Raw genomic sequence first — 23,810 nt, forward strand, 5'->3', positions numbered from 1 at the left:
AAATTCAACCATTGACTGACCACCGAATGTGCTGATCCTACGTGCGTTCTTTCAAAGCGATAAGATAAGTCAATAACATAAGATACAGGAAAAACCTCCCAAAAAATAGTGGTAGTGAATAATAATATATAATAATCTAAAATAACGAAAAAACCAAAAAAAATAGTGGTAGTGAATTAACGGAAAAGGTCCTAAAGGTTTTATATCATTATTATTTTTTTTTACATACTTATGACCAAATCGTTGGTCCTATGTTAATTTTTGGCCTGGCAAAAAAATTCCCGGCCTGAAATATTAACCCAGTCCACCCCTGTACATATTAATATGTTATTGATTATTATTATGTTACTTACTCCTGATTTATTCTAGGTTATTCAATGGCCCCTTGCCCTCCTCACCAGTTTACGCCCATGCATTGATACATTAAAGTATTAAATATAATAAAAATATGTTGCATGTATTTTGTGTGTCGTTACCTTTTGGACAGTAAATAAACTTCAGTTTTAAACCTAGAGGATGGTTTCTGCCGTTTCTGGTAGAAAATTGAATCTAGTAAGTACTAATTATTATTGTTAGGTATTTAATTGATGTTTATTACTAAATATTATAATAGTCAACTCAAGTCTGGACTCTGGTATGAAAGGAACGATCGTAAGAAACGAAAGGATAAAACTATTTTTGGTTTTTTGATTTGGTGTATAGATGATATCTCTGACTACTGGTGTACTAACGGGGGGAAGGAGATATACATTATTTACTTAATTATTTTTGAGAAATTCTAAATACATAATAATGATAAATATAATTATAATAATAATTGACAATTGAATAATTCTATAACTGTCTTTTTCACAATTATTGCAATGCAAAAATATTGAGTGCCTTAATCGAGATAAAAACTATCCTATCCTTTAATTATGACCAAATTACACACAATGTAAAAAATGTCATCAAGATCGGTCCAGTTCATGCCGGATGCATATTAACAATACACACATTGATTCGGTACTGATTCGGAATTCGGCATTTTGATTGGTCCATTTTGAATTGCCGCCAACAAATACGTTTTCATTATCGTGATACCTATTATAATAATAGGATAATTATAGAAGAGATTATGTTTGCCACATCAAAAATTTAAATTGTCTTGCTAAAATAAAAATAGTTATTAAAAAGACAACAGTTAATACCATTAAAAAGGATCATTTTATTAAAGTAATTAATCAATAACAATTGTATTATAGAACCTCATTTTAGATGCATATTATTGATATTAAAGTAACTTTAAATTTTAATTAGTTTATTATTGTATACACTATTTTATTTTGTGTAATAAAGTTATACATTAAAAAATAATACTGAATAACTAAAATGAGTGGACAATTACTTATGGTTATACATTTATTATTAGTAGTATTTAGTATCATAATTGTACCTAATGAATCAACATATTTTTTTTATATACATTATAATAATACTATAATATTAATTAAATTGAAAAATGTATTTAATTTAATAACAAGGACCAATTTTATTATACATATTTATATTATATTATGTACTAAAGGCTATTTTATAATTTTATTTATTCAGTGTTTAAGCTATAAATCAATTTTTGTTTATAATACAATAGGAAGGGCTTGTTGCTGAAATTAGTCTTCATACAATACATGCACACATATTAAAATCAGCTGAAGCTTTAAGCAATTTAAAAATATTTGACGAAGTCAGAAAAGAGTTTGAAAATTACTTCAATGATGGTCTAGGTAAGATATTGTGTAATATACACAGAGCTGGGCTAAATCCTAAAAAAAAACGGTTATTAAAATCCAAGTCAAAGTTACCAAATAAATGATTTTGAAAATCCTAAATTCAAATCATTTAAAAAAATCATTTTGATCCAAATCCGAAATTCAACAATAATTGTCTTATTAAATATTTAAAAATTAAATAATACAAAAACATTTTTTGTTTAGTCATTTTAATCTATCATTCCATACATTTTACTAACTAACAATTTTAATTTTTGAATTAAATAGTGTAACAGGTTTAAAGTAATTTAAATTTTTTTAATCTAATGATCAAACTAATTATAAAATAGATTGAACACACTATACAGTAGTTACGTTTAGAATATAACTAAAATAGCTTTTGACTAATGTTCGTTGTTCATAGAAGTATAGACAATAATATTTGTTTATGATAATTAAATAAAAACATTATAATACATTTATATATATTATTAATTATACTATAATTGTAAATTTTAAATAGTCAAATTTTTGGTTAAATGTTTTTTTTAATTAAATATGAAATAATGAAAAAAGTTTTTTAAAATAAATAAACAATTTGAAAAATAAAAATTGCAATAAAAAAAAAAAAAAATGTTAAATCTAATAACTTGAAAAATCATTTCAATGGTATTTCAAAATCAAAACTCAAAATCCTTTTTAAATTGATTTTAGATTTGAAATCATCTCCAGCTCTGAATATACATTATATACTAATAAGTTAATGAAAATCTGTTAACATGTGTATATTGTAATATTATTAAAATATATTGGATGACAATATTACTTGTTTTTACTGTAATAATATATTTTCATTTATTTTATAGACAAAATTGTTTTATTATTTAGATTTACAGCAGTTTTAATCAAGAGAAAATATAAATGTTAATTTATACATAAGCTTTAATTATTAAATATAATAAAACAACACAACTAACTGCGTTAGGTCCATTTATCATAATATATGTACTGCAGTGAGTACTTGGAATTTTGTTTAATATTCTGTTTAAGGTATAAGTGATGCTATAATATACCATGAATGTAAACTTGAACTAGAAGGAGATGAGAGTATTTTAGCCAATGCATCGTTAAATCCTAAGTACAGAATTGTACAATACTTGCATGACATTTGGTGGAAAACTAATTTAGGACCAAGAATTGGAAATGGTGTTATTGAGGTGTATACATATATTTTATACATTATTTAATTGAGGTATAAAGTTACTAATTTGACGTTCATTTGACAGTGATTATTACAAAAGGTCAATCATTTCATGACTATAACGCTGGTTTTGAATTATCTCAAAAATGCTTTGATCTAGATGAATTTAAAAGGCAAAAGTATCCTAAAATATTTATTACTGATGACAGTGAGGCTGAACGACAAGCATTGAATAATAACAAAAACAACTTTTGTGTCGTTTTCATGTTTGTCAGTCAGTTTGGAGATGGCTGTAGTCTAATGAACATAATATTGAAAAAATTGACCGCCCAGTTTTGTACAAATTGTTTTAAACAATATTAGTTACATCAACTATAAAAGAGATAGAATCTGCTTATTTTAAAGCTATTGATACTAATAATATTTTTAAGTATAGCAACTGGGTTAATTGTATTAACTCATACTGGAAACGTAGAGAAATTTGGTGTCTGGCATATAGAAACTATGACACACATGGACATCAAACAACTTCAGTGAAGTTTGTGTGAGGATATACAAAGATATAGTACTGTCAAAAAATAAAGCATATAATGTTGTTTCTTTAGTAGACTTTACATGTACAGTTATGGAGCAATATTATATTCGAAGAATTAGAAAATTTTCTAATAGTCATAGTGATGCATCTCATTTATTTCTAAAAACAATAAAAAAGAAAGTTACGTATTTATCAATTGATCTTATTGTAGAAATTGATAATCATACATTCAAAGTTCCAAGTCAATCAAGAGATAATGTACATGATGTTAATTCTGAATTAGGTTATTGTACATGTGAACATGGACATTTAGGAAATTTTTGCAAACATCAAGGGGCAATTTACTTTTTTTTTGAGAAAGAATTACCAAATTCACCTCCTGTCACAGCTGAATAGACATGCAATGGCTACTTTGGCACTTGTAAATAATGTACCACCATTATCTTTCTATCATTCTTTAAGTAAAATCATACATCCAACTGAAAACCTTAATATACAAGAAGAAACAACAACTATACAAAATAATATAGAACATAAGAACTGTAATGAAATAGATGACAATGAAAAGACAGACAATTCTTTTAATAACGAAAACAAAAATTTGGAATAAGAACTTAAATTAAATACAGAAAAAGAATTTCAAAAAATAATTGATTTAATGAATTATAATAATTCTAAATTTGGATCATCTACCTACTTCTTACTTCTTTGCAAATGTTTTATAAAAAGTTGCAAAATGTTAAAACACCAAATTCTTGGGAAACCTTTTTATCAACTTGTGGTAAACAAATTTCATTGCGCCAAGGAACAAAATCAAAAATTCATGTTCAACCTATTTCAATTAGTTGAAGCAGACAAGACATAAAACGAGAAACTAAAAGGTTAGCTGTTGGTTGTCCTGCATCTGGGGAGAAAGTAAAAAAAGTTAAAAGAAAAAGAAATTTACAAATAAATGTTCAACAAAATGCGAAATCTCATGGAAATGGTCATTTCATGATTAATATTAGCAACATCTTATTTTATGTAATAAAAAATCTATAAAATCTTCAATTAGTTTTTAGAATTTAAATGGCAAATAAAATGTAAATAATATATTTTATATTAAATTTATATATATATATTGCCATAGATTTATCATAATAAGTTATATCTTTAATTATAAAATATTAGGGTATTTTATTTCTTAGTATTTGCTTATTTACTTAAGAATTAAGTAATTTAATTTAATAAATTAATTAATTTTATTTAAAAATATTGATAGATTTTGTACACATCATAATATTTACATCATATTGATATATTATATACAAAATATATCAATAATTTAAGTTGAAATAGTTTTTTCAATTTAATTAATATTATAGTATTATATTTATAAAAAAAAATTATAATGGATAAAAAAAAATTTGTTGATTCATTAGGTACAATTATAATATTAATAATAATAAATGTATAACTATAAGTAATTGCCATCTCATTGTAGTTATTCAGTCTCAAGTGTTAACGCATAATAACTTTACTACACAAAATAAAATAGTGTATACAATAATAAACTAATTAAAATTTAAAGTTACTTTAATATCAATAATATGCATGTAAAATGAGGTTCTATAATACAATTGTTATTGATTAATTACTTTAATAAAATGATCCTTTTTAATGGTATTAACTGTTGACTTTTTAATAACTATTTTTATTTTAGCAGGACAATTTAAATTTTTGATGTGGTAAACATAATCTCTCCTATAATTATCCTATTATCATAATAGGTATCACGATAATGAAAACGTATTTGTTGGCGGCAATTCAAAATGGACCAATCAAAATGCCGAATTCCGAATCAGTGCGTGTTTTGTTAATATGCATGGCGGATAAACATTGTGACACATGATTTCTATATTTAAGAAATAAATTATGGAGATAGAACAGAAGATATATAGTAATAGTAAGATTGTCGAGTTTTACTTTTCGGAACAATTTATATCTACACGCTGCCAACAATAAAACACACAAAAGAAAAAAAGTACAGGTTACAGGTAGCTGGAAACCTACTATTATTGCGGTCGGTCAGGGGAATGTCCGAAATACACCATGCAATTAAACATAAGTATTTAAATTTATTAAAAAACTAATAAATATATTAGAAAATTTGAAATAAAAACTATCCTCTTTTAAGTTGGACCAAAATAGACATAATGTAAACAATTTCATCAAGATTGGTCCAGTAGTTTCGGAGTTTATCCCGGACAAACACTGTGACACGAGATTTTTATATATAAGAAAAGATATTCAATTTCATAAACTGATACCCAAGTACCTTACCATAGATTATAAATTCTATAATCAATTGCTCTTATTTTTTAATAGTCTTTTGTTTACCAGAAATCCTTTTATACCTTTTTTCTATTTTAATTTCTTATAGTGTGAATGAACTTGTTATAGTAAGGATATCTCTTTGTAAAAATGATAAATTACACTTACACATTAGTACTAAACTAATTTATGGTTATTATATTTTAGATTCTGAATGTAGTGAAGAATGGTTTTACAATGATGTAAATTTTAATATTTTATAACTTGAATGAATTTAAAGGATATAGTTGAGGAATTTTTATTTTCATTAAATAAGTAAAAAAAATTGAAATACTCTTATGATTTGGTTATTTCTTTCATGTATAAATAATTAATAATTAATTGAACATATTTCATAATTGTATAATATACTTACATTCAATTCACTAAAATAAATAACATATGATTTATAATTTTCTTTAATAACAATAAAACATATAAAATAAATAGGTTTAACAAATTAATGAGATGTAATACAGTATTGATAATTTTATAATTTAAATGTGTATAGGAGAAGTTAATCGGTTGCTAGAAGTGTTTCTAGATGCTTTATGTCTAAGTTCTCGTCGATAATCATCTGAAATTTTCATTAATTGCATTTTCATATGTAGAAGTTCTCTAGTTCTTTGATGAATCGGTTCCTGAAAATATTATTAACATAATTAACAAAACATCATTAGTTATTAACAAGCAATTACTTGTGGTCTCATGCTTGGATTCCATCGGCAATACAGCCCTTTCCACATTTTAATGTAGCGCAATGAAGCAACTGGTTCTAGAGCATGTTGCTGGGGCCAGTATAAAGGGTTTTTATATAAATCTTGATCACTGTTAATGTAAGACCAGAGTGAAACAGTTTTTTGCTTCACTTCTTTTTGTAAGCGCTCTTTTTCACTAAATAAAATAATAATAATATTATGTATAGTTGTGATGTAATACAATATCATAATAATAATGTTTATGTGTGAATGAGACATTGTTTATAACTGAAAATTAACTAATTCAATGGTGACCACTATTTTTTGTATTATTCTATTGTTTAAAATTTGATTTTTAATTGATGAACTACACATAAACCTAAAATATTAATTATATTAAATAACTATCATTCCACATCATACATTTTGTTTGATTTAATAAATACAGTAGATTTCACTTAATAAGGACAACTACTTAATTAGGAAAATTCTTCAATTACGAAAACAAATGCATAGTTGTAGTGTAAATGATCACTATTTATCTGGACCACAAATCCAGACAATTGAGACATTTTTATTGAGTGTATTAAAGAAACCTTTGGAAACATTGAGAATATTTAAGCATCCATAAGTGCTTTGGAAGCTTGTTCAGACTGCATTTGGCAACAATCAATAATAAGTAAGAAATATTTTAAATAAGATAAAAAAAAATTATATTATGTATGTATTTTAATAAATATTTAGTATATAATTATATATCATGTTTTTCTTTTTGTATTAATAAATAATTTCTATAATGTGTATGTATACATTAATATAAAATTTGTATGTTTTTTTTTTATTTGGATTATTAGGACAACCGCTCAATTGGAACAAATTACATACAGCCAATGTGTCTCAATAAAGCAAAGTGGACTGTACTTAATTTATTTGATTTGCATCTATAATAATTATTGTATAAAAAACAATTAAAATACCTGTTGAAAAGAAATGTTCCAAATCTACAAGAATATAAATGATCAATAATAGTTATTAAAAATAACTCATTGAATTCAAATGCATTTGGAAACATACATGTCACTTGCCAAACACAATCTATAAACTGTAAAAAAACAGGTGATCGATCAGCATCTGAATGATGATCATCTCCATGGCCAATCCTCTAAAAATAAAAACCAAACTGAAGTTAGATTAAATCTTAATAAAATATTATTAAATAGGTACTGAGTTTTTATGATTTTTAGAATAAAATAACATTTACAATTTTAATAATATCAATATTTGCAACACTTAGTGATAATGAACAACAAGGACGTCTCACCCGCAGTAGCCTATATAGTGCGAGATAGAGATCAACCCCCCTCAAATTAATTTCTATAAACGCTACTGCTCAACTGCATATGTTGTCTCCGTCTTACACACGTACGACATAGTCAATTTTCGTTCACCAGTTTCAATAGTGTGCTTTTAGTTTTAATATTAGTGTGAATTGACGTATTTTCAAACTTTTAGGTAAGCACATTATCTGTGGTCTCTCATTGGCATTTTATGATACTTTAATTTTTAGGTGAGTTATGAGTATGAAATTATTAAGTATTTAAAAATGCTCATAATTCACTTAAAAATTAAAATATCGTAAAATTCCAACGAGAAAGTTTGATATTAGGTCAATTCACTCTAATATTTAAACACTATTGAAACTGGTGAACAAAAATTTACTATGTTGTACGTGTGGACGGAGACAATACATGCGGGTGAGACGTCTTCTTAAGCTTCGAAATCAATGTAATTAAAGTTATTCAGTTTTAAATAATGTGATCAATGATATTGGTAAATCAATAAAATTTAATTGTTCAAAGAGCATAAGCTTATTTGAAAGGTCAGTGCAATAGCATCTAGATATCTCCTTGAAATTCATGTTTTTATATTTTTTGTTTAAGAAAATGTAAGTCTACATTAAAATTAGGTCTATACAATACTGAGTGGTTTGGCTAAATCAAGTAATTTTAACATTGATCACTGCAGTAGACAGTAGTAAATGTTTATGTAACTTGGGTGAACAAAACTTTGGGTTCTCAAGCTCATTCCAGGTTTCACAGAAGTTTAGATGTCAGACCACAGGTAAACAAAAATCAGTTGATTCCGCTAGACAGCTAATAGTATATACAGTGGATTCCGTCTAATGTGGGCACTTCCCAATACAAATGTATATTAACAAGGTTAAAAACACTGCGTAATATGGGCAATCGATTCAGTTTATGAGGGCAATTTTTATTTTATCATAGCGTTAGAATAAACACATATGTATTTAAAAACGACTAATACAATTGGGTTTAGTCATATCTATAAGATCGTGTTTATTGAAAGTAAAAAAAAGCATTATCACCCCTTTCTGCATATTGTACCAAAAATGGCACAAATTAGGCACAAAAGGCGAACAATTTTGATTTAAGTAGAAAAATAAATAACTGAAAATATTATTGTTGTACAAAGTGAAAAACTACCCACTTAATGTTATTACAACAATAACAATTTGATACTAATGATACTACTGATCTTAGGTAAAAAAAAATACTACCTTCAACCTTGTAGTACTTTTGTCCAGAATATTTGAAAAAAGTATAGATTTTTAAGTATAATACTTATTGAAACATATCGTAAAGTAATTTTGCGCCCTAACTAACTCTTAATCAACTTTTAGAAGTAGTTTCACTTGAATATTTTTTAAATATTTTTCCTATTCTAGTGTTTTTCTTATAATAAGTATATTTTTTATGGAAAAAGATAAAAATTCATACAGAAAAGGATTTTGTTTGAACTAATTTCTGTTTTTATGGGTAACTGCTTAATGTGGGCAAACAGGGTTGGTCCCAACATGCTCACATTAAGCGAAATCTACTGTAATTGGAGATATCTATTGTGATAAACCTAGAAATATTTGCATTAGTCTATAATGTGATGTAAATCATGAACAGGGCTCGGAAGTTCTAGCAAATGCATATTTTTTTTGGTTCATCCTAGAATATCCAAAGTAAAATACAAATATGTTTCACACTTCTCCGGTGTCATACACAAAATCTAATTTTGCTATTTTTTGTATATCTACGTGTTTTATTGTTATTTTGTTAATTTAGGGTTTATAGTGCTATTTTGGGGTATATCACATATAATCACATAGTATAGGAAGTAATCACATTTCATTAATAATAATTAATAGATAATGATTTACTTGATTATATTTTTAAAAATATTTGAATTATTAGAAATAAACAGACCTCACCAAATAATATTTTATGTTTTCATCAACAGTTTGGTAATTTAATTATAAGTACACTTTAAAAAATGTATTTAAGTAATTTAACATTGTTATTAACAGTTTATAATTCAACCAGTCCAGAAAGTCCAAAAATTTGTAAAATAACATTTAATTTTTTTATAGTGCATATTTTAATTTTTAAGTGTATATTTAAGAGCTAAAAAGTAACATTTTTAGTGCTGTAACTCTCGAGCCCTGATCATAACAATTATACATAATTGTAATATTTTGCAATCCTGTAATATTTATAGTTATTTTTTCATACTAAAAATAGTTAAATTTTTATTTTGGTATACTAAATAGGTATTGCCATGTTTTTTAATTTGCATTAGTTTAATTAATTACTTAATAATAAATAAATAAATAAACATATTTATAATAATAGTTAACTTTATATTTAAAGAATTTAAATGCACTTTTAAATTAGTTATGGCTATCCAGTTTTTTATTCCTTCCATAAAGTTGAAAAATATGGAGATCCGAGGATTTCTCTTATCACAGGCAATATTTCCTGCAGCTCAACCCAAATCTGATAAGACCTTAAAACTTAAAAGTGAAATATACTCTATTCCTAATAAGAAACACCCACGGTGGCCAAATATTGCACATGGGCGTCGTTTCACTACACAGCAAGCATACCGATAGTTTATTTGGTAGGATTCACAAGTGGGTGATGCCTGATAGCCGCCTGACAATAACTGGTCACTGCCGTGAGTGTTTATTTGGAATAGAGTATAAGTACTGTGAAAAGTAGTGACTACAATATAACTTGAAATAATAAAAATGTCTTAAGGAGTACTAAAGAAAATTTTTTTTCCTTAATATAAATATTATTGCAATGTCGTAAGGTTTTAATTAATCACATAATAATTATTCTTATAAATAAACAAATTTATAATGGTACTTACGTGTTGAAATTTGTGACCGAAACTAAGCCATTCCTTTTCAATTAATACTTCAAATCCTTTTATTGTTCTATAATATGGGTCCAAAAGTACCATGGCTAATGCAGTCAACTGACACATAACAAAATTAAATATAAAAACATAAAATATATAATAAACTATTGAACATTATAATAATAATAGTTTTTTTTTTATTATTTACTTGGGCTGTACGGTCCCATCCATCAGAGCAATGCACTAAAACTGAAGTTTTATGATTTTCTACTTTATCAACAATACGACAAGCTCCAGCCAGAATACATTTAATATGTTTTAACCAATATGTAGATTCAATTCCCGACAACCATTTTGTTTCATCAATATTTGGAAAACATATTTCTAAAGTAAAGTATTTACAGTTAAAAATAAAAATACCACAACTAAAAATATAATCAAAATATACCTTTTAGTTTTCTTAGAGATTCCCTCATTACGTGAATGTTATGAATATCAAGAAATATTAATTCTGCATTTTGATAAGCATCTTCTGGTTCATAACCACCTCCTTTAGCCTTGTTGGCAATTGCATTAGCACTATAACATGAAATTTGAATAAGAACAACAATAATAGTTAGATAAATAATAATGGCTATACCTGGGCCTTGCATCCATAATATAAAGTTTATGCGACTGTGCATTTGCATCAATTATAAGTTGAGTGTATCTTTCATCGTCACGGCACCTCTTCCCACCAACACCTACCAAAGGTTGAGATGCCCTAGTTATAGTAGCTTGAGATTCAGAATGCAACCAGCTTAATACTGGTATTCGACCTCTACTTCTAAAAGCTGCAGCATTTCTTATAATTTCATCTGTTGCTCCAGCTGGGACAGCTAAAATTGCTGGGTATGTCTCACAAAGGTCATGACCATCATTCAGTTTAGTAATGTGCCAAGTATCATTTGGTACACCCTAACATAAAATAAAAAAAATAATAGTTAATAAAATGAATTACCCATATTTAAGTGCAACAGTTTACCATTCTTTTGAGTTCAGCCATAGGTTCATAAACATTCCAACCATTTTCTGGGAATATTTCAGTATATTCAAAAGCAAACATTGGAATACTATGAGATAAAGGAAATGCATATTGCTGAAGTTTTTCAAACACATTACGTCTAGAATGATTCTCTTGTTTATGACCAAAGCGTAAATTTCTCATATCTTTACAGAATAATTCAATACCATATGAATTTTCTCCTCGGCTTGATTGGCCACCAACTTTTTCTACTCTACTCACCTAATTATTAAGTCATATTATATTACATTAAATAAAATATTATTTGAACTAAAAAGTATAGCAAAATGCTTTATATTTTACCAGTATTTAGTCAATTTTAATATCTACTTATGTATTATTATTATATACTATGCAATATTATTTAAAAATTGTTTTAATATTAGTATTACAAATTTATGAGATTTTATTGTATTTATATAAAGTAAATACTAACCACACCCAACGGTACTTCAATTATAAGCTGTGTATCGCGTTCTAAACTCTTAAAGTATAATTTATAGTTGGTGACAGATAACCAACCTCTTGCTGGACCACTAAATGGACATAAATAAGTAACATCTCGAGCCACACCTTGTACTTTTTCTCCTGGTAATAATGGGGGATCATCTGAACGACCAGAAGTAATATTTTCAGATAGCTTAAATAAAAAATTTTCATCAAATAAAACTATATTCCTATGTTAAATATTCAATTATTTTTTATAAATATAATTACTTTATTTCTTAATTTTATATCACCTACAGTTGGAATTTCATTTGACGTAGAACTTGTTGATCTGCGGCTTTTAGTAGGTGAATTTGATTCCTAATAAAAAAAAATGCAGTTATATTATATGCTTTACACATATTTATAAAGCAAAATACAAAAGTATGTTTACAAAAATATATATGAAGCAAGTTAAGCAATTATTAATAGTACATTATACTCAATACTATAGATATTTATACTATAGTATTTAATTATATATAAATAAACATGTATTCATCATAATTTACCGATTCTTCTTGTTCGATTTTTGAATTCAAAGAACTAGATTTGGAATCTGAATCTGAACTCATATTTTGATATTTGTTATTTAAATCCATAGCCAATTAAGAAAATGTTATATTAACATTTCATAGTTTATTCATGTTTAGACAAAACAATTACTTTTAAGTTATTATCTAGGTATGTTATTTTACTTTTTTTTATGATAATTAAACATAAAAGCAATATTTATATTTAATAATTTAATCTTATCGTAAATGTTATCTTATCACATTCTTAACAGTTAACGACAATATTATAGTGTTGTATAATGTATGTAAATAATAAATTGCACCAATTTTTTTAAAGTGTAAATAAGTCACGAATATGTACAATATTTGTCTATATAACTGTGAAATAACTAATAAGTACTAAATACAAAGATCTTATCACTATACATGAACACAGCTCTAAACAGAGTAGAGTACTCTGAATGTGACACTTGCCACTTGATTTGCTATATAGTGATGAATTCTTTGTTTATAGATAATCATGTTAACCGTCTCAATTCTCGAAACGCGTTTCATGATTGTATAATTTGTATTAGTTAATTTCTACTTGTAGTTACAAAAAATCTCATCAGTAATAATAGTGGCGACCACAGCTTATAAATGCAGTATTTATTACAGATATTAAAAATTTTAATATGTCAAATTATTCATTAATTTTAAAAAAATGCTGATATTAAGATTTATCCATAGAGTTCTATGATTTATCACCAACCACGTAAAATATGTAAATATACTATGCAAGCAAAATTTCACATTTATTATTATAAATTGATATATTATGATAATTATATATTAGAATAAGAATTTAATGAAAGATTTACATAAAGACTAAAAAATGTGATAAAATAATGATTTATAATTATTATTTTTTTTGTTTTATGTTATCAACAACAACAATATGGAAATTAATAAATTATTGTTAATTATTATTATTACAAAACAAGTCAGTGTTACCAGGCCAACACGTTGATGCGTTACACAACATGCATCATACGCATGTTTCCGTATCAGATATTGAAACCGAACAACCAAGATGGATATTCTGATATTATTGTATTAAATAAATTAACACAGACCATGACAAAATATATTATAATATATAATATATATAGTCACTAAGAAAGATCTATCTTAGTCTAAGTTAATTAATAACTATTCTTTATTATGCAATACGTACCTTTGGGCTATGACTGCCATGACTAAATAAAAAAAGGTAAATTTAGAAGTTAAATTTCTTCAATTAGTTTATTTTATTATATCATACTAAACTATAGTAAACAATTAACTATATGCCTATATAGACTATAAGTAGTTGTATATCTTTAATCGTGGCAGAAAGGCAGTAATAAACACGATAAAATCTTAAAATAAATTTATTTTGTGATTAATTATGTTTTTGAATAATGATTTATAATATTACACATACGCTGGACATTAAAATTAAAATCTTGACATAACATGACAACATTCAAATGTACAAATACAAAATACTTGAGTTTGATAAAAAGTAAAATGTACTCTTGTCTCTTGAGTAGTACTGAACTAATAATATAAATGTTGTATATTATTAGAAATTACATAAAGCATAAAATGTTCAGATCGATGAAGCAAGATAATCTTTGTCTACTTTCGTGCGTTTATACTTTACTAACAACAAAAAATATACTTTCATGTATATTATTTACTCATTATTTCTTATAACTATAGCCTACAGGATTGTTGTTTTACTATATATATATATATTATAGACATTAGACACTGTCTAATTTGTTATTTTATTTATAATTACATAAGTTGTTTATTTTAATATTGCTTAAAATAATTTCATTAAATTACTATTTAGTAAGTTTATTCATTATGGTATTGTTTTAACTGTTGTATTTGTAAATTACAAAATATTGTAACAGCCGTTTCGTGCTTATATATACTAATAAATAAATAACTCATATAATATGTCACATGGGTAGAGTACGCCCCGAAATAGGTCAACTAGTCGTCGAAAGCAGACCAAAAAATGCAGAAAGATCAATCGACCAACTTCAATTATTGGTATAAAATAATATTATTATTTATTTAATTTATGTAAATATAAAAAAAAATATATATATTTAATTTTAATACTATTTACTGTAGTAATGTAGTACTATTACTATAGCGTCTAGTTGGTAAATTCAGCTTCTTGGATCTTGCAACGTTTTTAGTGTTTTTACATTATTGTACTATTCATTTAAATATTAAGTATTTAAGTTTATTATTTTTATTAATATATAAATAATTATAATTATGAGACCTAAAAATTAATTTTGTATATTTCATTCTTTTGCTTTTTTATTTGGAAAAATTAATACCTACTATAGAGGATCAGGTAAGAATTAATTAAATTATTTTATTTTAATTTAGATAATACATAATTACAATATTATGATACATAACATTTTAATAAACGTCTTGGTACTTTTTTTCATTTTTACATTAAATGAAATAAATTAATCATTTAACACATTTTAAATGTTCAACTAGAATTTAAGAGTAGAAAAAAATCCTAAAATAATATTTTGCAGTCAAAATGTATACGACATAACCTATGCCAAGGTGGATTTATAAATCCACCTTTCCTATAAGTAAGCAATGTATCCATAAAAAATAACCATTTTATAGATTTTTATTTAGCAACAATATAATTAGCATTTGACTATTAAATGAAATACCTACAAAACAATTGGTTTTGTAATAAATATTTGTACATCATTATATATTTATTTTTGTGCAATGATAAAAAAATATACAAATAATATTTTTTTACAACTTTACTGAATATAATTACACTTTTGAAATTTTAAAATTTAGTAGCGTAATTAAGGGGGATTTGGGTATTGTAGAACACATTTTTAAATTACAATTAAAATATGTCTGCAAACGTGATTGGTCCATATAATGTATTGCCATAGGTACACGCTACATCGTACACGGCTATTTATATGTTTATAAGTTTGTGTAATAAAACATAATTTTAGAATTGTTTACTCTTTCTTTGTAATATACTGTTAAATATGTTATATAAATTAGTTAAACTGTTTTATGTTTTGCTTTTATGGCATGTGTATATTAAACGTTTCTATAAAATACATTATACAGGTATTATTTACATTTTTAAGTATATATAATGATCGAATCTCTACATTCTAGATATTTATCAAGGCTTATAATATTTACTACTTAGTACTTTCAATATTATTTCTAATATAATAGGCCTATAGACTACTTAGAGTAAACAGAAGCCAAGTTCAAAAATACAGCGATGTTTACTTGTATACAATGACCGCGAAGTATTTTTATCTGTTGAGTTTTATTAGCCTATAGTAGTATGGTCTATGTACTGAGTACTAACTATACTCTATACTGTATGTATTCAATAATAACAATATATAAGTGTGTGGTATGAACGTCAAACGAAAAATTAACATTTTTATAGGAGTCATAAATTATTGAATTAAAATATTTAGAACATATTGACTTTTTTCGTAAAATTATACAGTTTTTTATGATTTTTTTTGTAAATGTTTCCTATTTGTAAATCAAATATAATATAATAACTAGCGCTGGTATGAAAATGTTTTAAAAAAAATTACATTATTTTTAATCAGAATTTTAACAACCCTCCAACTGTTAGCAAATACTTTCCTGTATATTACGCAATAGGTGCGCTATGCCTTATTACACGATTATAAATTTATAACACACTTTAAAATATTTTAGTTTATTAAAACTATGTAGTATCACTGGTATCACTGGTATGTAAATGTATCATTAAGATTGAATCATTATGGCTTAATTAACCATAATACGTTATAACAATATAGTAGATATATATTACAAAAGTTAAACATTGTTAACGATTAATAGATAAACTTTTAATTTTTAAATAATAATAGGTATACTTTTACTGTTGATTGTTTGGTGAACGATTATAATTAAAATAATAACTATTTAAACTTACATATTACGATCCGCCTGATGTTAATATAATTATATAAATGTAATAAATGTATTGTATATATTATAAGTTTGCCCATACTTCACATACGTTTACTTAAGGGGGCTGCAGTCAATGAAAAAAAAAGTGACTTTTAGACCAATAAGCCAGATAAAACTGAAAGAATTTGATTAGACGGATTTTAATTGATTAACAATTTTACTAGGTTATTGTAGATGAGTCGATTATTAAAATTCCAAATATTGAAAATGTAATATGAATAATATAAATAAAAAAATATCATATTTTTATTGATCGATAACACATCTAAAAAAATAGATATTCAAAATCGCCTCTACAATATCCTAGTAACATTGTTAATCAACTAAAATCAATTTTAAGTTTTATGTGTACTCAATTTTTTTATCATTTGTCCAGTTCAAAACTGCAACAATATAAAAATAAATGTTTTCTAAGAAAGCGCTATATTCGATTTTTGAATATTATATAATACTCATATTATATTTAATTCAAAATAGTGATTGGTTATTACATTCATTACTCAATAAAATAATTCGCCTTTTTTTTAAATACATATTTTTAGTATATAGTAATAATAAAAACAATATAATATGTGTACCGAAAATAAACTGTTTTTACAATTTATTTATTTATTTATTTATTTTTTATTTTTTTATTTATTTATGTTTTATACTTACCTAATATCCTTAGCATTTTGATTGTTGTAGTCTTGAATTGGAATGCCAATATTTTGCTCTATTTACTAATATTTTATTATTCTTAATTATTATTGTTACTATTTTCGAAAAATTTTTTAGATTAGTATTAGGGTAAAAAAATATATGAAAAAAATACAATTTTTTAACAATTACTAATTTTATTAACTTTTTTTAACAACAACAATTCTTTGAAAAAAATCAAAATAAATTGTGGCCAAAGGGTTCAAACAGCATATTAAATTCAAATTTGTAATATTGAATAAATAATTGATAAAAAGTGTATAATTTTAGGTCTTCTAAATGTGTGAAACATTGTAAACAATAATCAAAACAAAGCGTGTTAACATGAACAAAAATAATTAGCCTTTTTATAAAAGTAAAAATAAAATCAGGTAAAAAAAGGGGAGGGATACATCGGATTGAAGACACGAAAACTAGGAGGGAGTATAAAACTGGATAGCGAAATGGGTGCATAAAAAGCGTGTAATAAGATAAAGGCTACTGCAATCACCTGTGCAGCGTTCTCGCGGGCGGACTAAAGTTGATGAGGCGTTTACCCGGGAACGCGATTCGACGACTATCATGACGGCGAGCAAGTCCAGACAGCTTCAATTTCGGGAGCGACTTGTGCACGATGTGGTGCAGATCTGGCAACGGACAGCGGATAGCGGAGACCGAAACGCACGGATCGGCGACGACCGGAGGCGTGACTTGTCCGACGGAATCGCCGCGGGACGAAAAAGAGAGTCAGCGGACAACGACGCAACGCTGTCCTCGTACTCTCCATAAATTTCGTCCCGCGAACGAGTGACGGGACGTCAGTCGTGTGTGCATCCGGCGTGTCACAAGTCACACACCTTCTGATCCTGAAACTTCGAGTCGCTAATCGCCCCGGATGCAACACATACACCCCAAAGCCCGCCGTACCCGTTTCCACGCCGTCGAAAATCTTCAACGGCGAGGAGCGACGAGTGGTGGCATGGTTACACCCGGTTCCAGCCACCCGACTAGATCTTCAAAACTGTTTCTCACTTCTTCACCTCTGGCCGTCACAATATCCGTTTCTATCACCTGCACCTGCAGCTTATCGCCGCCAGCAAGTGAGTCTTCGGGCAACGCATCATCTTTGATTTTTGTCGGCACAATGCCCTTATCTACCGCTTGCTCATCATTCATCGTCACTTGTACCAACCAATTCATCTTTGCGTCACAAATATTTCACTTTTGTTGGCACAATAGTCGTATCTATGGCCTGCTCTTTACTTGCATCAGCCAAATCATCTTCGGGCCACGAATCTTGTAATTCCGCGCGTCTGCACAACATCTGTATCTATTGCCGCCTTACCACCACTAGTCATCGGGCATCAAACTTTAAGTTCTTCTATAAAATGATTGATGTTTCGTTAATAAGTATTATGTCGTAGGTACTGTTATAATATGATTGACAATGAAAATCTAAAATGTCCGGGACTCAAAATCGTAAGTGAACCTTTAAAATATTGTACGATAACGTAAAAATTGAAAATCTCCCAACGACGTACGGGTATAGTATTGTTTACAAATAGCTGTTTTCTGTACTATACCCGTTTTATTCTTATAGGTGGATCTTTTTTTAAATGTAATATATTTCTTTCGATTTAACTCTAATATATGACAATATTTTTCCGATAAACAAAGTTTTTTTCCAATTATTTTATATTTAATACAATAACGATCAAGTAAAGATATTATTATTTATTATCAATATTATATTATTTTGTAATTTAATATAATTTAAATAATGTAATTCTGTGTATAATACATATATTATATTACGACTCTGCTGGTCTAAACCATTTTACTAATTTTTCCTTAAATTAAGTTGCGGCATAAATAGCTCTTGTTTGGAAGATGGATAGATAAATTACGGTGTGGATCCACAGGTTTCTCATCACATCAAAAACATATAAAAAAGTTCCCAAATACATGACGATATACGTCAGCAATTAGATGTATTACAATTTAATTTAAAATTGGTAATAAAATAATATTGTTTTTTTTTTGTCTTCGCGCGCGCATCTTTCAATTATCTGCAATGAGAATTTTATAATATTACGTTTAAACTGTTTTAAATATTGGTATTGAATTAATTTTGTTTTAGCCGTCAACTTTTCTAAAAATTAAAATTATTGAAATAATAATGTTTAGTTTAGCATTAATTTGATTTTAATTATTAAATAATTTATTCTCAAATTATGTAAATATAACTTGTTATTAGAAAAGTTTTAAGTTTTTAAAATAATTATTAGACTTTTAATTGCTTCACATTGTATTCTTTTATATCTCTTTTTTAAATTTATGTTATATGTATCAGAATAAAATTACATGCCAAGAATTGAACCGCAAAGAACCGAAAACCCCTTAAAACTAAAATTGGTATTTTAAATTTTTAGATAGAAGTCTTATGACTCTTATTATAACAGTTTCTTATTGATTTTAATATAAATTGAATAAAACAAATTAATTTTATTAATTGCTTATATTTTAATAAATAAAATATATTAATTATGTACTTATTATGTTGCTGCATAAATAAAAATATATAATACACAAACATTCTTTAAAATTGTATTAAAATTATGTATAATTAAGTATGTCTATTTATGTTTACGGGTAATTGACAAATATATGCCAAACTTAACCCTTTCTCTGCCCAATAAATTAACAAATGACAGCCTACTAATTGTATTAATTTAACTAATTTAAGCAACTAGAATTAAAAATGTAAATAGATAATATGTTATTTAATAAAATCAGAATATAATTTATGCATGATGCATCCATATTTACTCTCAGAAAATATATAATATATTTATATCTAATATTAAGAGGTGTTTAGATTAAGATCGAATTGTCTATTATTTATATGTTAATATATTATAATTTTTCGATGAAATTTTGAAAAAGCAATAAATTTATATATAAAATTTTTTCTTGGTAGTTATATAGAATTTATTGAAATAAAAAATAACCTGTTAGAAGTCGTAAAATTTACTTTAAAATATCGATTTTTATTTTATAAGATTTCTGGTTTTAACTCTTGTTCCCAAATAGGGAGGATAAAATTATCCCCCTCCTCCTGATATAAAAATGTCACCAATAGTGTTGATAAAAAAACAATGTGTAGACTTTCTGTTGATACGGAAACGAAAATCATACACCACAACGTTGCGTATCGGCGAAAAAGCGAAGTGTTTGAAGTATTACTTTAGGTAGTTTTACGAATAGGTACGTACAAAGCCATAACTGGAAATTAATTTCGGGAGGGGTATTAAGTTAAAAAATTTTGTTCTAATTTTATTATAATATTATATAGCTTATTTTACAACCACATAATATAACACGGAAAAATTTCGGGGGAGTTTGAATCCCCAAAAGTTACCCCCTATGTATGGTCTTGGGTACGTATTATTATTATTACACATCCCTTAAAATTTTTAATTTTGGTGCCCGGGCACTTTTTAAAAACTATGCGATCTAATTATACGTTATCAACCATGTATCCCACTGTTTTCAGAGAAATATATTGTTAATTAATAATTATATTTTATTTTATTATACATACGCGTTTCAAAACATAAATAGAGGCAAAAGTAATCAAGTAAATATTATATAATTATACGAGCAGATAATAATAGTTGACAACAATAGGCTTGCTCGTAAATAATAGCGATTAATGTATACTGTACTTGCATTTTTGTATCTCATATGTAAGTGATCATAATAAAGTAATAAGGCAAATTACTCATGCGGTAGTGCCGATAGCGTAAACATATAACATAGTCAGATGATAGATACCTACAGATAAAAAAATATTATCAATGAGAATATAACATAATTATAGTAGATATTACAGCGGTGGCTAAGTGATCTAATAATTCAAATATATCAATTCGTATTACACAGTGATGTACTGATGTGATATAAATATATAATAATTGACTTAATAGTATAGTAAAACAGAATATAGTAACAGTATAATAGAATATTATTATGTTCAACGAAATAACTAGGTATATAACTATATATGAAGGTATACGTATACCTAAATAAAGCATCATATACATAACACATTGCATATTATAATATAATAAAATGTATTATGAGATGTACATACGTAATTGGAATGACCAATGAATTAAGTTATTAATTATTACAGAGTACAAACGCAATTTTAAGTTTGAAATTCAAAGTGCAACACTGTAAGAAACGGTTTTTATGTAATTATTATTTTGTCAACATTTTAATCATTTAGGGGTAGCTAATTAGTTGAGTCCTGAGTATCGACAAATCTACCTACCCAGTTAATATTTGCTGACCAATTGGCCTCTATTCAGACCTTATGTAGGTAGTTAGACACTTGAACCCATGAATTTACTTGAAAAATTAATATCATGTTATACCAAATTCACAGTTTTCCAATTCATATTTCATAAATTAAATCATTTTAGTAGAAATTTGAATAAATCATATTTTATTGTGTACGATACTATGACGTACCCATACGATCGTTGCGCTGATAAAATTATATTATGTTTATAAATCGAAAATAAGTCTTTTCGCTAAATATAATTGGGCTTATTGTTCATAGCATGAGGCCTAGAATTCTAATCTTCATGGTTTATAGCATTGATTATAGAATAACTGAATAGACTATAAACAATGATAACAGTATACAAATGTTAAGTTTACATAAAAAATATCAAAGAACTTTATTTTGCAGAAAAAGTTCTTGATGAATTTGGAAAAAATAAAATAAAATTGTAATTTGTGTTAAATTATATTAACTACTATTTACTATATAAATGTAAAATGTAATATCTACAGATATCATATTAATATATTATATTACCTTTAATTTTTTTTAAATACACATAATACATTGAATCTAGGAAAAAAAGCCCCGTACCAGCTAAATACATTATTCGTTATTTTATTAAGATTTACATAATTAAATCTAATCATTATATTTATATAAATACATTTATCTATGTAACACTTCTTTAGCATATTTAATATCTATAAGTATATAACTGCGATCTGCTGCATTTAACATTGTTGATAATTGTCATTTTATATTTTTATCCTTAAATATTTTTTTAATTATGTGTAGGTATAATTACAAATGGCAATTATCGACAATGTTAAACGAAGACTGCAACTATACTTTTATATATGTAATAAAAATTAAGACTGTCCCCTGATTTTTCACCAATAGGTGTCCTCGTTAGGTATAGTAGCTTAGTTATGGCAGACGTTGCACCAGAAAAGAGAATTTTGTAAATTAAAATAAATTACTACACTTAAAATTAATAACTCAAATATAAAATTTCACAGCTATATCCTTTAAAACTAAAAATATTGGTATATTAATAACGTATAATGATGCAAACAAGAAATATTTTATGAGAATGCTTACATTTCATAAATACAAATAAATGAATTAAAGTAATTGTGTTTAGTAATGAACAGATGAATTTGTTTGACTCAACTTTAATGCAATGATTTGGGATACATTTGTTTGTTTATTTTTATCCAGTAATTAGTACTCAATAAAAGTAATAATAAAAAAATAAAAGTTTTGGTACTGGTCTAGTAGACCCCCGCCACACAGGTTTAGTTGACGCCCGCCACTTAAATATTTCGTGTTTTCGATGTTTTAGTCAATAATCAATAATTTAATATTTAATTATAAAAAATATTCATAAAAAAAGTAAGAAATTATTTAACTAATTTATCATACATTCATTCGGTATTTATAAATAAATCGCAAAAAAATTATACACAACATCAGTTAATACATATAATAATGCAGAAAATAATAAAAAATTATGCAGGTGGCCAAAATTCTGCTATATCCTTCAAAATTTCATTAAATGGATCGCGGCCGTTTAATTTATTTCGCCACATAAACTCTGACAAATAAGAATCTAGAAAGTTTCTCTTAGTCCTTCGTTTCTTGTTGCCCCATTTAGCACTTCCCCACATCCTCTTAACATTCTGCATGTGAGCTCCACTTATAGGATCTACAAAGTTATACTTGTGGTTTACTGCTGAGTGAGTATAAAAGCCGGTTTGTTGAATATTATTATAGGCTCGCCAGGAGTCAGAGTAAATGGTCGATCTAACTCGTATACGTTCACAAATTATTGGCAATAACGTATTTTTTGACCGATCGGGTACACATGCAATGAAGCATTCAT

General features: G+C 26.2%; 2 protein-coding genes across 3 annotated transcripts; one reads left to right on the top strand and one right to left on the bottom strand.

Moving 5' to 3' along the window:
• The first annotated feature begins 516 nt into the window (after positions 1 to 516).
• On the top strand, positions 517 to 3,171 carry LOC113560626. Its single transcript, XM_026966619.1, has 5 exons — positions 517 to 552; positions 1,099 to 1,215; positions 1,634 to 1,766; positions 2,802 to 2,968; positions 3,038 to 3,171. Exons 1-5 carry the CDS (start codon positions 517 to 519, stop codon positions 3,038 to 3,040), a joined length of 456 nt encoding a protein of 151 aa, XP_026822420.1. The 3' UTR covers positions 3,041 to 3,171.
• Positions 3,172 to 6,240: 3,069 nt separating this feature from the next.
• On the bottom strand, positions 6,241 to 13,554 carry LOC113554448 (myotubularin-related protein 2). 2 transcript variants are annotated; one of them, XM_026958321.1, is made up of 11 exons: positions 12,814 to 13,554; positions 12,560 to 12,622; positions 12,252 to 12,455; positions 11,777 to 12,037; positions 11,393 to 11,709; positions 11,201 to 11,331; positions 10,961 to 11,136; positions 10,762 to 10,869; positions 7,515 to 7,699; positions 6,538 to 6,733; positions 6,241 to 6,480 (listed from the first exon to the last, which is right to left on the bottom strand). In XM_026958321.1, exons 1-11 carry the CDS (start codon positions 12,901 to 12,903, stop codon positions 6,337 to 6,339), a joined length of 1,875 nt encoding a protein of 624 aa, XP_026814122.1. In that variant the 5' UTR covers positions 12,904 to 13,554; the 3' UTR covers positions 6,241 to 6,336. The 2 variants fall into 2 exon arrangements, with proteins under 2 accessions (XP_026814122.1, XP_026814115.1); XM_026958314.1 differs by having other exon boundaries at positions 12,533 to 12,622; positions 12,814 to 13,552.
• Between the last annotated feature and the right edge of the window lie 10,256 nt (positions 13,555 to 23,810).

The sequence above is a fragment of the Rhopalosiphum maidis genome, chromosome 1 (genome assembly GCF_003676215.2).
Source record: "Rhopalosiphum maidis isolate BTI-1 chromosome 1, ASM367621v3, whole genome shotgun sequence".
Classification (NCBI taxonomy): domain Eukaryota; kingdom Metazoa; phylum Arthropoda; class Insecta; order Hemiptera; family Aphididae; genus Rhopalosiphum; species Rhopalosiphum maidis.